The 12,823-nt window shown below is 39.2% G+C and overlaps 2 protein-coding genes across 4 annotated transcripts in view; one reads left to right on the forward strand and one right to left on the reverse strand.

Annotated features, from left to right (window-relative positions):
* Positions 1-11,891, reverse strand: part of TAFA1 (TAFA chemokine like family member 1) — a 286,245-nt gene extending 274,354 nt beyond the window's left edge. For 2 of the 3 annotated variants that reach the window (XM_085516244.1, XM_085516242.1), the window contains exons 1-3: positions 11,775-11,891; positions 10,565-10,639; positions 6,959-7,119 (exon numbers count right to left, since the gene is read on the reverse strand). In XM_085516244.1, coding sequence (XP_085372370.1) covers positions 6,959-7,119; positions 10,565-10,593 — 190 coding nt within the window. In that variant the 5' untranslated portion in view covers positions 10,594-10,639; positions 11,775-11,891. Of the gene's footprint in view, positions 1-6,958; positions 7,120-10,564; positions 10,640-11,711 lie in introns of all 3 variants that reach the window. The other variant, XM_085516243.1, reaches the window with a different exon arrangement.
* A 16-nt stretch (positions 11,892-11,907) lies between these two features.
* Positions 11,908-12,823, forward strand: part of SUCLG2 (succinate-CoA ligase GDP-forming subunit beta) — a 99,959-nt gene continuing 99,043 nt past the window's right edge. Inside the window, exon 1 of the mRNA XM_015875362.2 lies at positions 11,908-12,011. Coding sequence (XP_015730848.1) covers positions 11,928-12,011 — 84 coding nt within the window. The 5' untranslated portion in view covers positions 11,908-11,927. The remainder of the gene's footprint in view (positions 12,012-12,823) is intronic.

Genomic DNA, 12,823 nt, shown 5'->3' on the forward strand with positions numbered 1-12,823 from the left:
GTGCAGTATGCCCTGAGAAAGAACAGCATGCCTAAATTCAGAACAGTATCTTTCTGCATAGCAAGGCACTGATGGAAATAGCAACTACGCTAAGTCCAGAAACCAGCAAAACATCGATCTGCAGGATCTGAAAATGCTCTTAAGACAGTTGGCCATCTAGATATCTTGTAGTTTGCTACTCTGTAATATGTTCATTGCTACACATTGCTATTGAATACATCCACGTCCCACAAGTTCCTTCTTACAGAGCTTCTGTATCTTATTGTGGAAGTAATATAACCAGTGAACAAAATAAAGGCACTCCATCTTGTGTGTCACTCAAATGCAATAAGATTTGCTTTAAGATAACAGTTCTATCCTCCATCCCCACTGTTAAGATTCAGACTCTCTTCCAGGTTTACTTATCTGATAAAGAGGCTCTTTATCAGGAGTCTGATATTAATTTACAAATCCTAGAAATGTGCTCAGAAAAGTTCATACCATTCAACTAAAAGCATTAAAAAGAACACAAAGGGAGAATAATCCTTCCAGGATAAAATATGATTCCTATGCTTCTTTTGGAACAAATTACAACAGACCACAATCTCAAGGGAAACTAAATTCTCCAGGGAACAGACAAGATAGCTGAAAACTTTAGAGATTGATATTTGAATTAGAAGGTTTTAACAAATAAAATATTCACAACAGTTCTGTTGATTTAGGCCTTTGCATTGTAACTGTGTTAGACTCTAGTACAGAGATAAACAAGCAATGAACGGGAGACCTCTGGACCTAAATATATCAGCTATTTCTTCTCAAGTTTAATGACCAACCCTGTAGCTAAAAGCGGTAACAGCATATCAACTGTGGATTGGGACCCGAGAGGATAAGGTACTGACTACTGGCCAATAAACACTTAATCATGTCTATCCATCTCTCTTAGGGTTTTATACTGCCGTCCATCACTGTACTATCTGAGCACCTTCATGTGAAAATCAATAGCAATAGTGAATTCTCTGGAGGATGTCACAAACTCTAGCACATCATCTCTTTCTGGGTCAAACTTAGTGTCTGCATAGCCATATAGTCACACTCTTTGATTTTAATGAGACTATTCTTATGAGCTATATTAAGGTAACTTCCTGTAATGATACAAACATTAAACTGTTCCTCCAAATACTGCTGCTGACAAGAAGGAACAGGCTCAGAAACTATCATCTTTTCTTAAAAATTCACCCAGAATATAACACCAGAAATCTTGAAAAAGCTAAAACACTTTCTGAATTGCCCAATTAATTCTTTCATACAAATGAAGATGAAATGGAATTCAGCACTGATTTGCACCACATGCTTAGCAATGTTTCTACAAAACATCAGTATTTAGAGTAGCATTGTTGCACCTATGCAACAAAAGACTTACACAGTCTTTTGGTATATTCTTTCACTTAGTTTGAACATTTGATGAACAAATGATTTCATAGTTTGCCCATCATCTGCACCCTCTTCATAATTTATTATCAAAAAAGGGAAGAGACAGATCTAAAAATACTTTCAGAAAGAGCTGTCACATTTCATAGAGGAAGCAATTTACTGTCTCTCCCATTTTCATCCTTCATCAATGTTAATCCTCTATCACTGTACCTAAATGATGCTACTATGGTTGACTGTCATACCAATGTCTGCACTCCATTTCTCAGCACACCTAATGCACTGCATCAGTTACAAACATGTATTTACACATACATACACACTCAGTTTCATTTAGTATCTATCATCAGACTGAGGTTCCATTATGCTAACTCTTAATGAGATTATATTTAAATACTATTCTGATTTTCAACAAATATAACATTATTTCATTTCTCTAAGTCCCCAGATGTTAATGGTGCCCTAGAAAAATCAGTCAAGATGCCTGTCAGGAAAAGGGTGGACAAGTTAATAAACCAATAAAATATATACATACTTGTTCTCTTTTCAGCACACTGAGAGACTGCAGCAAAGAGCTCCTTTCCTAAGCTTCAGAGCTCTCACAGTTTCACACCTGTGTTTTGTGAACACACAACTACACACCAGAAATGATATCTAACTGAATGCTCTGATAACAACTGCAAGATTTCCTCAAGAGGCAAGGCTTTCTCTCTTGCTATTGCCACATACAAGGAGCAGGCTAACATGATCATTGATACATTAAAAAAAAGCCCACACCTTCCTGAGCCTACAGGGCCTGGCACACTGCAATACACGCTAATATCAGCAGGAATTACATCCTAAGGAAGGCTGTGGCAGCATCATACAGAGCTGTTTTTGATTCATATAAAACAAGGAATAATGTACATGTGCTTTTGGCAATGAATCACCCCAGAACTTAAAAGAATAGCCATTAACTTGACCTTACTCTGAATATTCTCTATGCTATCATATGCTGGACACTGGGGACCTCCAGATAACAGATGAAACAGAGATAATAAGTGTGTTAGAGCATAAAGTACCTCAGCTTCCTGCTGTCCAGCTGCAAAACATATGCCAGCTCAGAAGGCTGAACAAACTTCATCTCTACAATTCCATGTGACTGTATATTTCAGATTTGAAATAACAGTTGCTTGGGTTCAGAGGTCTTCTCTTAATAAGCTATTTGTTTCCTCCAAAGACTATTTCACTGTTGTTTTCTTGCAATTAAATGTATAGACTAAAAATAAACCAAGCTTAATTTCCAATTACATCAGGAATAAAAAGTAAAAGAACCTCAGTTTATTGACATAAACATAGGATTTCATTATCAATGAAGCTGAATTACAGAACTGTAGGGGCTGGATGGGACCTTTGGAGATCTACTCTGAACCCACTGCCACAGCAGGCTGAAGTGTAATATGTAGATCACTGAGGCAGCTGAAAACTGTTAGTTGAAAGAACTAGGAGTGGGTACTGTGAATAACTTCAGTTCCGTATATTATTACAAGATCAATCCAATAAAGCCTAAATGGATGAATAATAATGGAAAAGTGAATGGAAACTAAAACTGTCCACTAGAGAAAAGTATACACCCTTAATACAAATTAGAACAAAACCCCCCAACTCCAGGTTTTCAAGCCACCTGACTACAGCATCAAAACTGTCCAATACCCAACAACCTGACTCTCACAGAATGGCCTGGGTTGAAAAGGACCATAATGATCATCTAGATTCAGCCCCCACATAGATGTTCCTCAGCTGTTATCCTGTTTCCCTACTGAATTCACTCAACACTAGGGAAAAAGTAAAAAGGGAAGACATTTTTCCCATTTCAGTGTCTACAAAGACAGGTGGGATTTATAAACAGACAGCCTACAAAGATAGCATGGATGCTAAGCAGCTATCTGAGCTGGTCAGTTAAAATACCAGCAGATAAGAGCAGTCGTCCTTGTACTGTTGCAGTGAAACAGAGAGCAGCCTTTCCTTAGCATTCAGTTAATTCCCTACAATTCTGCTACTAAGTAACTGGATGGGAACAGAGTTCTTAAACCTCATAAGCTTAGTTCTAAGGCATGGTTTCTCCAATCAAATACTTTATAGGTCTGTACTATAGGTATTTTCTGGATGCTTATGAGGGGATCTGGCAAATCACATTTTAGTTTCTTAGGTACAGAAGAATGCTTGATAGAGGAATCTTTTGTGGGTTTATTTCTTAAAATGGCCTCTAACATATAACAATACTTCAGTAATTGGAATGGGTCGCCCACAGAACTGGTAGAGTCCCCATTCCTAAAGGTATTTAGGAGACAGGTAGACATGGCTCTAAGGGACACTGTTTAGTTATGTGACTTGGTAGGTCTGGAAGGTCTTTTCCAATTTAGATGATTCTACGCTTGTCCAATTCCTCACCCTGCTTTTGCCTCCTTTTGGGGCAAATGGCACCTTCTAGGCTCCTCTTTTTATGCCACTATCTCTAGCCTTTCTCTATTCCTTTCTCCTAACCCCAAAATTAGAGTTACATGAGCTCCTCTGTCTGTATGTTTCTTCTTTGCCTTGCTAAACACAAAACTTCTTCCCAGAAGTCTTGATAACTTTTTAGAGAGTTACAAAACTGCAGAAGAAATGACAGAAAAACAGTAAAAACATTACAGCATATCCTCTTATCCCCCAGTACTCAACCTTATAATCTCCAGTTAGAAAGCAATTGCATTGCTTTTTGTTTTTCTAGAATAATTCAACTTTAAGCAAAGAACATATCTGGAAATACTTCTACGTTCTAAACATAGAAGTAAAAATGTTCTAATGGAAGTCAGTCTGCACTCTTTTCTATAGCATTCCCTACTGTGAAGGTTACTGTTTTTAAAAGTCTGTTTATACCTCACCATCTGTTAGACTTCTTTAAACTCACTTTATTCTTCATTGTGTGCTGTAATTAATGAAGTTTTCTGTATTATTACCACAGTAGCTGATGTTTTCCTTTATATATGAGAAGCAATAGCTCCCTGATGAAAAATCTGGCTTGCTTCTACACATGAACAGAATTTCCTTGAGCAAGAACCTCTTAGCTTAGATGTCATTGTGGTATCTGAGCAGAGGCCTTAGCAGTAGTGCAGACCACTTGCCTAGAGACACCACAAGAATTAAGTTATAGATGAGCTGGATTCAGTTAGTATGGCAACCTCATCTGTAAAGGAGAGTTGTCATATATAACTACTGCATTGTTTGGCAGATAACAAAGGGAACGAGACAAAATAAGTCAGCATCAAACCTCTCTGTAAGCTTTTGCTTCATCTACGTTAAATGGCTTTGAAATACATTACAGAGATAAGGTCATGCTTCTAAATGCCTTTTTGACTAGGATGACAGTTGCTGCATGCTCATCCCCTCTTTTTTATTTCTTTTTTTCCTTATCTTTCTGGTATACAACAGTTTGTAACTACACCAACATTCTTAGTAAGAAGAACAGAAACTGAATGCCAAACGTGAACACCGATTCAGTTTCACATAGCTAAGGAAGGAAAAGTGTCACATGATAAAACAATCTCTGGCTTTCATTTTATCAATAAGCATGCTAACCTAAATGAGAGGACTCTTCTTCTCCTTGAATTTGCCTCTGACTTCATCTTTTTTCTTTAACTTTCATCTGTGATAAGTACCCTTCACTCTGCTGTGCATATGAGACTTCTGAACTTGCTATTTAATCTTGACTGAGGCCCAGGACATAATCAACAGTCTTAAATGACCTCTGATAGTTGCCTTTCAAAAACTTAACAGCCTACCTTCAAAAACACATTTCTCCATCTGCCCATCAAGAAAAATGACCTCTGATGGTCTTTACTCACAGTTCACTGAGGGCTGATTTTCTCACTTTGGAGGGGGGCCAGGGGGGCTAATGGAGCTGATTCTCACTCTCTCAGCCCTTTGGAGTCCTTAAGCACTACTTACTGTTAGACAACTTCAGTTTGAAATCACTGGGCTTCATTAATGACATATATACGCTATTAACCTTCACTCTGCCAGTAATCTCTACAAAATTAGGTGCACTGAAACTTACTCATAATTTTGAATAACACAGGAAGAAAATGGAGGCATTACAGAAAAAAAAAATAAAAATACTGCAGGCCTTCTTATGTCCAAAAAAAAACCTTTAGAAGGTAGACTTTTCCCCCCTTCTACATCATTATAAAAAAAATCCTGTCAATAAAGGACTGCATTATATATACACCCATAAACACACACGTAAATATACATACATAGAGCTTTACACAGTGCCAGAAATCTTCAGCTTACTGCTCCCACTGGCCGGAAAAGAGTAAGAGGCTTCAGCAGGACATAGTGATAAAGGGTCTGCAGAAGGTGCATTGCTACTGCTTAGACCTGTGCTTCTAATATAAGACAGCACAAGCCAGGCTGTTCTTTATATTGAGATATAAGAGTTGCATAAAGCCTCATTGCTGTTTTCCAGAAACTCTAGACAAGAGACAAATCTCTTGCCAAGCCTTTTCTTTGCCTGCATATTGACTAAAGCTCATATTTATATGCTGCATCACAAGATAATACTCAGCATTAAAGCTGATTGATTAATTCATAACAATCATTGCCAAACAAATTATTCTCTTCACAGAACTCTGAAGTATTTTTAAATTCTTCAGTTATTTGTTGTGCTTAAATAACAAATTGAGTGCTTTCAGCTTCACAGAATGAGAACAGTTATGTTTTCAGTTGAAACGTAACAACCACTTGTATATGTTATACAAGTCATACAATATTGTTTTGTTTCTTTACTCCTGTCTGTCAACATTAGTGACAATTATTAAAGGAAATACTCATCAGCTCTCACATACACACTAATTCCATTAGAATTTGAGGGAGTATTTACTAATATACTATACTTTCAGTTATAAATACCACCTGATGACTTGATGTAATGCTATAATGGTACAATAATAGCAGGGTAGCAAAGTCTTCAGCTACAACAAGTGAGAACAAGACCAAATGCAGCAGCCAAAGATACAGAAGCAAAGAAAAAGAGCTGCTTACCTTTGGAAAGCCTTAAGTAGGTACAGACCTCCAGCAAGAGATATTCCCCCCACTGTTCATTGAAACTGGTTAACTATTATAAAGTAAATTCAATATTTTGTACGTATGTGTCACAAACACTGTAATAACTATGATTCTGGAGACCAGCAGAGATAAAATAATGACATTTATCCTTGCAAACTCTCCCGTTTGTTGGGAATCCTACTCTGAATTGCGTAAACCACATGTAGCCTTGAGTAACAGAGTCATTTCAGTATGTAGCTTAACACTCGCTAAGAATAAGTTAGAAGTCTAAAGGAGCTAAATCTAAAGTGAATAAATGAGTAATTATCTCAGAATACTACACTTTAGAAACACATTACCTTAATTCAAAACATAAAATCATCATAGCCTTTAAATGAGCCGTCCTTGTAGATTTTCAATTGTTTCTCTGAATTTTTATTACTATTTCCATTTTGAGCTGAAACGATCCTCAAAACAAATCACATACCTCCTATGGCAGTTGTTTTTAATGAATTGGTCTTCACTGCTTTTCTGTTTAAGTCAAAACACAGCTTTTTCTGAAGCACAGCCAGAGAGTACGCAAATACCCACTGGGGTAGAATTTTGATTGTAGACTCATTCTTATGCATCAAAACACACCCAGGTTTCCTAAAGAAACAAAACCATCAAAACATTTATTAAGGACAAACAATCTACATAGCAGAAGCTATATCTGATTTGTGTTCAGGTATTTCAGTTTTCTCTAGTGGTGCATTCAGGTTTTAAGACTTTTTACACAGTGCTGCAGTTCTTTGTTTAAAAAGACTGTTTAAAATGTTTATGGTTTTCACGAACTTCCACAATCACTGAGCCACTTGCTGATGTCCAGCCAGCTGTAATGAAAGTGAAACCTCCATCTATGCCAGAAAGATTTTATTGAAATAGGAAGACACAACAAGCACTCTACAAAATCCACTGAAATGGTACCCCATGACCCCAGACTAGGAAAGCTACATTTAAATCAATACTTAATTCGGCAGAAAATCAATTTCTCTCCCTCTGTAACCATAAAATTCATCAGGAAAAAATTACCTCTCACATATTATCAGTCCCTTCAACCTACGGGTTTAGAATTTAATTACAATAGATGATTTCAAGTCCTGCAACAGGTTGGGGTGATGTGTAAAAGGTGTTTTGCAATGTATCAATCAAAACATAGATTAGATGCAACATTGTATGGTAACTATTGAGTCGCAGTTTGAACCACTGATTGAACACCTGGGGGAAGGACCTGGCCACCCTGGGAGCACAGGTGGAGGCAATTCAGGTGTGCAACCAGAAGGGGTGGAGCCTGGCTGCACCTCCCTTAGACCTTAAGGGCTGACTGCCACTGAAGGAGGTTCTTTTCCTGGAGATCCCTCCTTAGTGAAGTTTTCCCTTGTAAATCTAGAATCTTCTAATGCAGGTGAGTCATGTTTTCCTTTTCTTTATAGCATCTCTCTGTTGTGTTAACCATTTTATTATCACACCTTTGTTGTAACACCTTTCCCATTGTACTGAACTGTCCAATTGCTACAGATGTGAACAGCTATAGCTTTTCTAATTTCTCTAGCCTTTCTTTACCAAAACAAAACAAAAAACCCACAAACAAACAAAAAAAAAAAAAACCCAGCAACAACAAAAAAAACCAAATATTGCTTATAGGAATACCTTGATTACAGCTGTCTATAGCACCATGCTATATCCAGGTTCCATTTCTGGAAAATAATCAGTTTTTTGCAGAGACTGTGCAAGACTCAGACAATCCTACCTAACATTCAATCTGTTAGGCTTTGGTTACTCTGAAGGTTAGGCTATTTTGCTTTTTTTCCTTTTACATGGTTGTTCTAGCTCTACTATGAATTAAAGAGCTTAATTACTTAGTACAAATGGAGCACACTGATTCCTACTAGTATGCATGTGCTGTTGGGTATGGTTGTTATTTATCTAAATGGGCATCTTCATCTGTGAGCTTTCCTTTATGTTCTAGTTAGCTTGCTGTTGAATATGTTTTTAAATGTAATGACTTAGTGTTAATTGTAGGTTACAAAGCGATATTAATCTAGTCATTCTGTTTCATATTTGGTAAGCCAGTGGGTTTTTTTAAGAGTGTTTTCGTTAGTAATAGACTGAATTACTAGCACATACATGGTAGAGCCTGCCTACTTATTACATTGCTGTTTTGCTGCTACTCTAACCTCCTCTCCTCTTCCCCAAGTAACCCTTCACCTTCCTCCCCCCCCCCTTTTTTTTGACTGTTAGGTATTTCTTTCTTGAACTTAGATTCTCTATAGGTTTTTAAAGGCTTCCAAGCCTCTGTAGAGATAGAGCCACATCTTATCAAAGAGGTCCAACCTCTGAGTATTTCTTCCACTGTATCCTACAGCTCAGTTCTCTACACTCTTTCTACTCTCAGTCCTATATTGTTTCTGACAGAAGTTCAATAAAATTGTCTTTCTATCCACGATATCAGGATTCTCAACATTGTTGGAACTGAGTATTATAGACCGATAGTCTATCTCTGCTGAGAAACCTGAACTCCACTGCCTGCCTTATTAGACAGCAGGCTGCTGGCAAAAGGAAGATATCACTTGTAAATTGATGCATCACTTCTACTGTTTTCAGTCAATTAATTTATGTCATAATTCCTGAATGTTTTCCTTCCATGGGGTCAAATGTTTAGGTATCAAGAAGGATCATTACTATTCTGCTGCCATTGGAATTGCCTTGCTTGCTAAAAGTCTTTTTAAATTAGGTTGTTTTACTACTTTTTCTCTTTACTGAATTTTACTATTTAAAGCCTTTCTCATTCTAGTCATGTATTTCCTGCTCCTAGTATTAACTATACAGTGAAGTTATCATATGGTGTTACAGTGCGTTTCCCTGACTTCCTGCCCTATCAAACACGGAGTTCAGGAACTGTTTTAAGTCTCACTTTTATTCTTTTGCTCCTGGCCACATACAAGCTCCAGTAGATATGTCAGAAGTGTATAGAATTTGAAAATGAAAAATGTAAACTGATATTTACACAGACTGATGATGCAGCAGTAGTTAGAGCTCATATTTATCCAAGCTTGCAACCACGAAATCCAATCCCACTTGGCCAAGAAACATTCCATCTTTCTAGCTTTCTGGATCCCTTACGTTTTATTTGAGTAATTATTTAACAAATGGAGGCTTTGTGGCTGTGTGCAGCGACTGAACTCATTGACCTAGAAGGTCATTTACAAATTCTGATATTCTATTTTTCCTCTTCTTTGATTTTCATTCTTTTGTGTTTCAGCTTTGAATGCTGCTGTTTTAACTTTATCCTTCCTGCTACCCTCCCTTCACTCACAGTATATCTACTGCTAACCATAAACTTTTTATCTTTTTTTCTTAATTTAGGGGAAAGACATGAACAGGGATGAGGAATGTGAAGAACTGATTCATCGTTGCAGGTATCATTCAGCCTACACATTGTAAGGCTCAGTCTGTGATCTTATTTTCTGTTCCTCAGCCACTGTCAGTGGTATTCTGGTGGATTCTATGTAGCTTCTCTACACGTGTTATTCCTGGGAAGGCTGTGTGTGGAATGTCTTACACAGAAACATACTCATCAGGAAATGTATGTGGATATGAAGACTCTTCTGCAGCTGACACAAGTATCATTACTAGGTGATAAGTACACGATGAAATGTCTTTCTGCCCATTGTTAACAGTGCTCTGAAAATGAGGCTGCAACCCATCAAAAGCAGATTAGGGCAACTGTATAATCAGTGATTAAAAAGTAAAAGTGTGAGGGCTCACGTAAGTACTCCTTTGAAGTTGTAAGACTAATCATCTGAATGATGAATGATTATTTGTCTTAATTTTATTTCAGGCTAAATTAGAAGACTATACTTTCTGTAAAAACACAAATGTTCCCCACTTCATTGCTGTAATAATGGTTTTGTTCCTGACATGTATCAGCATGAGCTCAGATATGTTACTCAGGAAAAATTAGTAAGAAAAAAAACCTCAGCTCTGCTAGCTATAATGAGCTTGTATTTGTCAAATGGCTTTTTGGTAAATTGATAAGTTAATGATAAACAACCTTTCTGAACTGCTGGGTACACCATCCATGTGCTGGCTGTGATGATCTTCAGCAAATAATGTTTCAGGAGGTAATCTGTATGGGTTAGAAAATGAGCATACGATCTCATCATTAACAAATACAGATGCAATGAACAGGTAATGCAAGAACATTTAAAAAATGTTTTTCTTTACCCGTGCAACTTGTGTGCTCTCACTAAATACTATCAACTATGTAGGACTAGGGATCAGATCACAAGAGCATGGCAACATGCATTATACAAGGTTTCTTTGAACCTTAAAGCAAAACAACCATTAATGTCTTGAAATTAAGTGCACCACTGCTAAACATCTTAGCTATAGTCTAGCTTTATATGCATCCTGAGGAATGCATGTAAATGCTGCACTTCCAGGAGAGCTACAAAGAGGTATCTTTGGAAGCCTAGAAGGGATGTGCTTTGAAATCAGTCCCTCTTGACCCTATTTTTATGTTGTTTTGTGGACAGTGCATTGGGAATAATCCTTAGGTGATCTCAAGTTACTGCAGCCTAAGTGAGGCTTTCTAACAATAATCTATATTGGTGTCTCATCTTTCAAACATTCACACACACACACACACACACCCTTCTACCCCACACTGCAAGAAAGCTGGCATTTGCTTGCCCTGCTGTGTGAGACCTGCTCAATCTACTCTTCATTTCTTTGGCTTATGTTTATGAACAAGGAAACTAAACATGAGGACAGTCCATCTTTATACTTTTGCTCTTCATACTTCAAAAGTCAGTTATCTCCAATGTTAGAGATACCAAAATGCATCTCTTGGTGACTAACTCTGTGTGTTTGCACAGTATTTTTCCACTTACCAATCCTAAACAATAAAAACGTAGAAAGGAAGGTTCCCCATAACTTATATTAAACAGTGAAAGTGCTCCATATATTATTAAATGATAGTGTTGCGTGTAATCTGTGCACATTATCTGAAGGTTTATATACCTGTTATATATCTAAACCTAACACAGACAGCCATAATAGTTTGTATGAATAGGAAACACTGCAGTTATGAAACTAAAAATTAAATTATATTCCTCCATCATCATACCGAAGCCAATATACAGCGTTTTGAAAGAACAAGCACACAGTAATACGTAGGTTAATACTGGATACCATACGTTATTGCTTAATGCTATCTAGGAGCTGCATCTTCAGATCCTTAATTGAAACACACATCACACCTGTGTTCGCTCCATCTCCACGTGGATGGAATGAAGCTTTTCCCCAACTCCCCGTGGAGGGATGTGAGCCCTGGGGCCGCGCTGAGCTTCCGCCCGGGGAGCGGGGCAAGGGCGGAGACAGCGGCCGGCGGGCGGGCGTGCTGAGCGGCCAAGATGGCGTTTCCCGTGACCGTGCGGGCGTGCGCTGCTCTGCGGGACCTGGCCCTGCGATCCGCCCGCCTGCGGGGCAGCTTCCCGGTGAGTGAGTCCCGGCCGCCGCGTCCTGCCGAGGAGGGAGGCTCTGCAGACACCGCCCCGCTCCCCGTCCCGCTGCCTGCTGCTGGACGTCCCTAGGAGACTTCCCCCCTGCCCCCCGGGTTCCCGCTGGGCTCGGGGCTCAGCTCAGCCCGTGGTTGGAAAGAGATTTGCTTTCTGTCTTCACGCCCTGCAGGCTTTCCCTGCTCAGGTTGTGGCTGTGGGAGGTGTGCTGAGCCTGAAACCACGCTGTGTTGGGAGAGCTGGAAACAAGCAAACGTGTAGAGGTGGAAACAAGCGTGCTTGTAGCGTTAGGAAACAGCAAACTCGCTCCTCTCGCTGTCCCGTGCCCGGGGCAAAGGTCTGGGAACAGCTGAGAGTCGGAGTGCGGCTCTGCCCGAGGCTTAAACCGGTCTTTGGGAGGAAATCGCGTGACCTTTTGGTGCTGGTCATTAGTTTCGTTTAGCAGCCACTTGTCCGCTTCCGCAGTGTAAGTTTAAGTGGTGTCTGGGGCAGCTGCGTTCAGCTGGTGGCTCTGGCTCCCATCTGTGCGGCTGGGGGCAGGGGCTCTGCTGGGCTGATGGGAGGAGGCCTTCGTTCACCTCTGCCACGGAACAGCAGGGAGCTGAAGATGAAATGAGATACGCACATTTGGGCTAGTTCTGGTGCCTTCTCCTTTACTTTGTTTTCTTATCAGATCAGCAGCTGCACGGGAGTCGTCTTTGGTCCGTGCACTTGAATGTTTTCCCAAGAGCAAAAGCCTCATGGGGGAGCATGGCTGGTTTGGAGTTGAGTGCTGCATGGTGCTGTTGCTG

The sequence above is a fragment of the Coturnix japonica genome, chromosome 15 (assembly GCF_054131305.1).
Source record: "Coturnix japonica strain WE chromosome 15, WE-NBRP24, whole genome shotgun sequence".
NCBI classification, from domain to species: domain Eukaryota; kingdom Metazoa; phylum Chordata; class Aves; order Galliformes; family Phasianidae; genus Coturnix; species Coturnix japonica.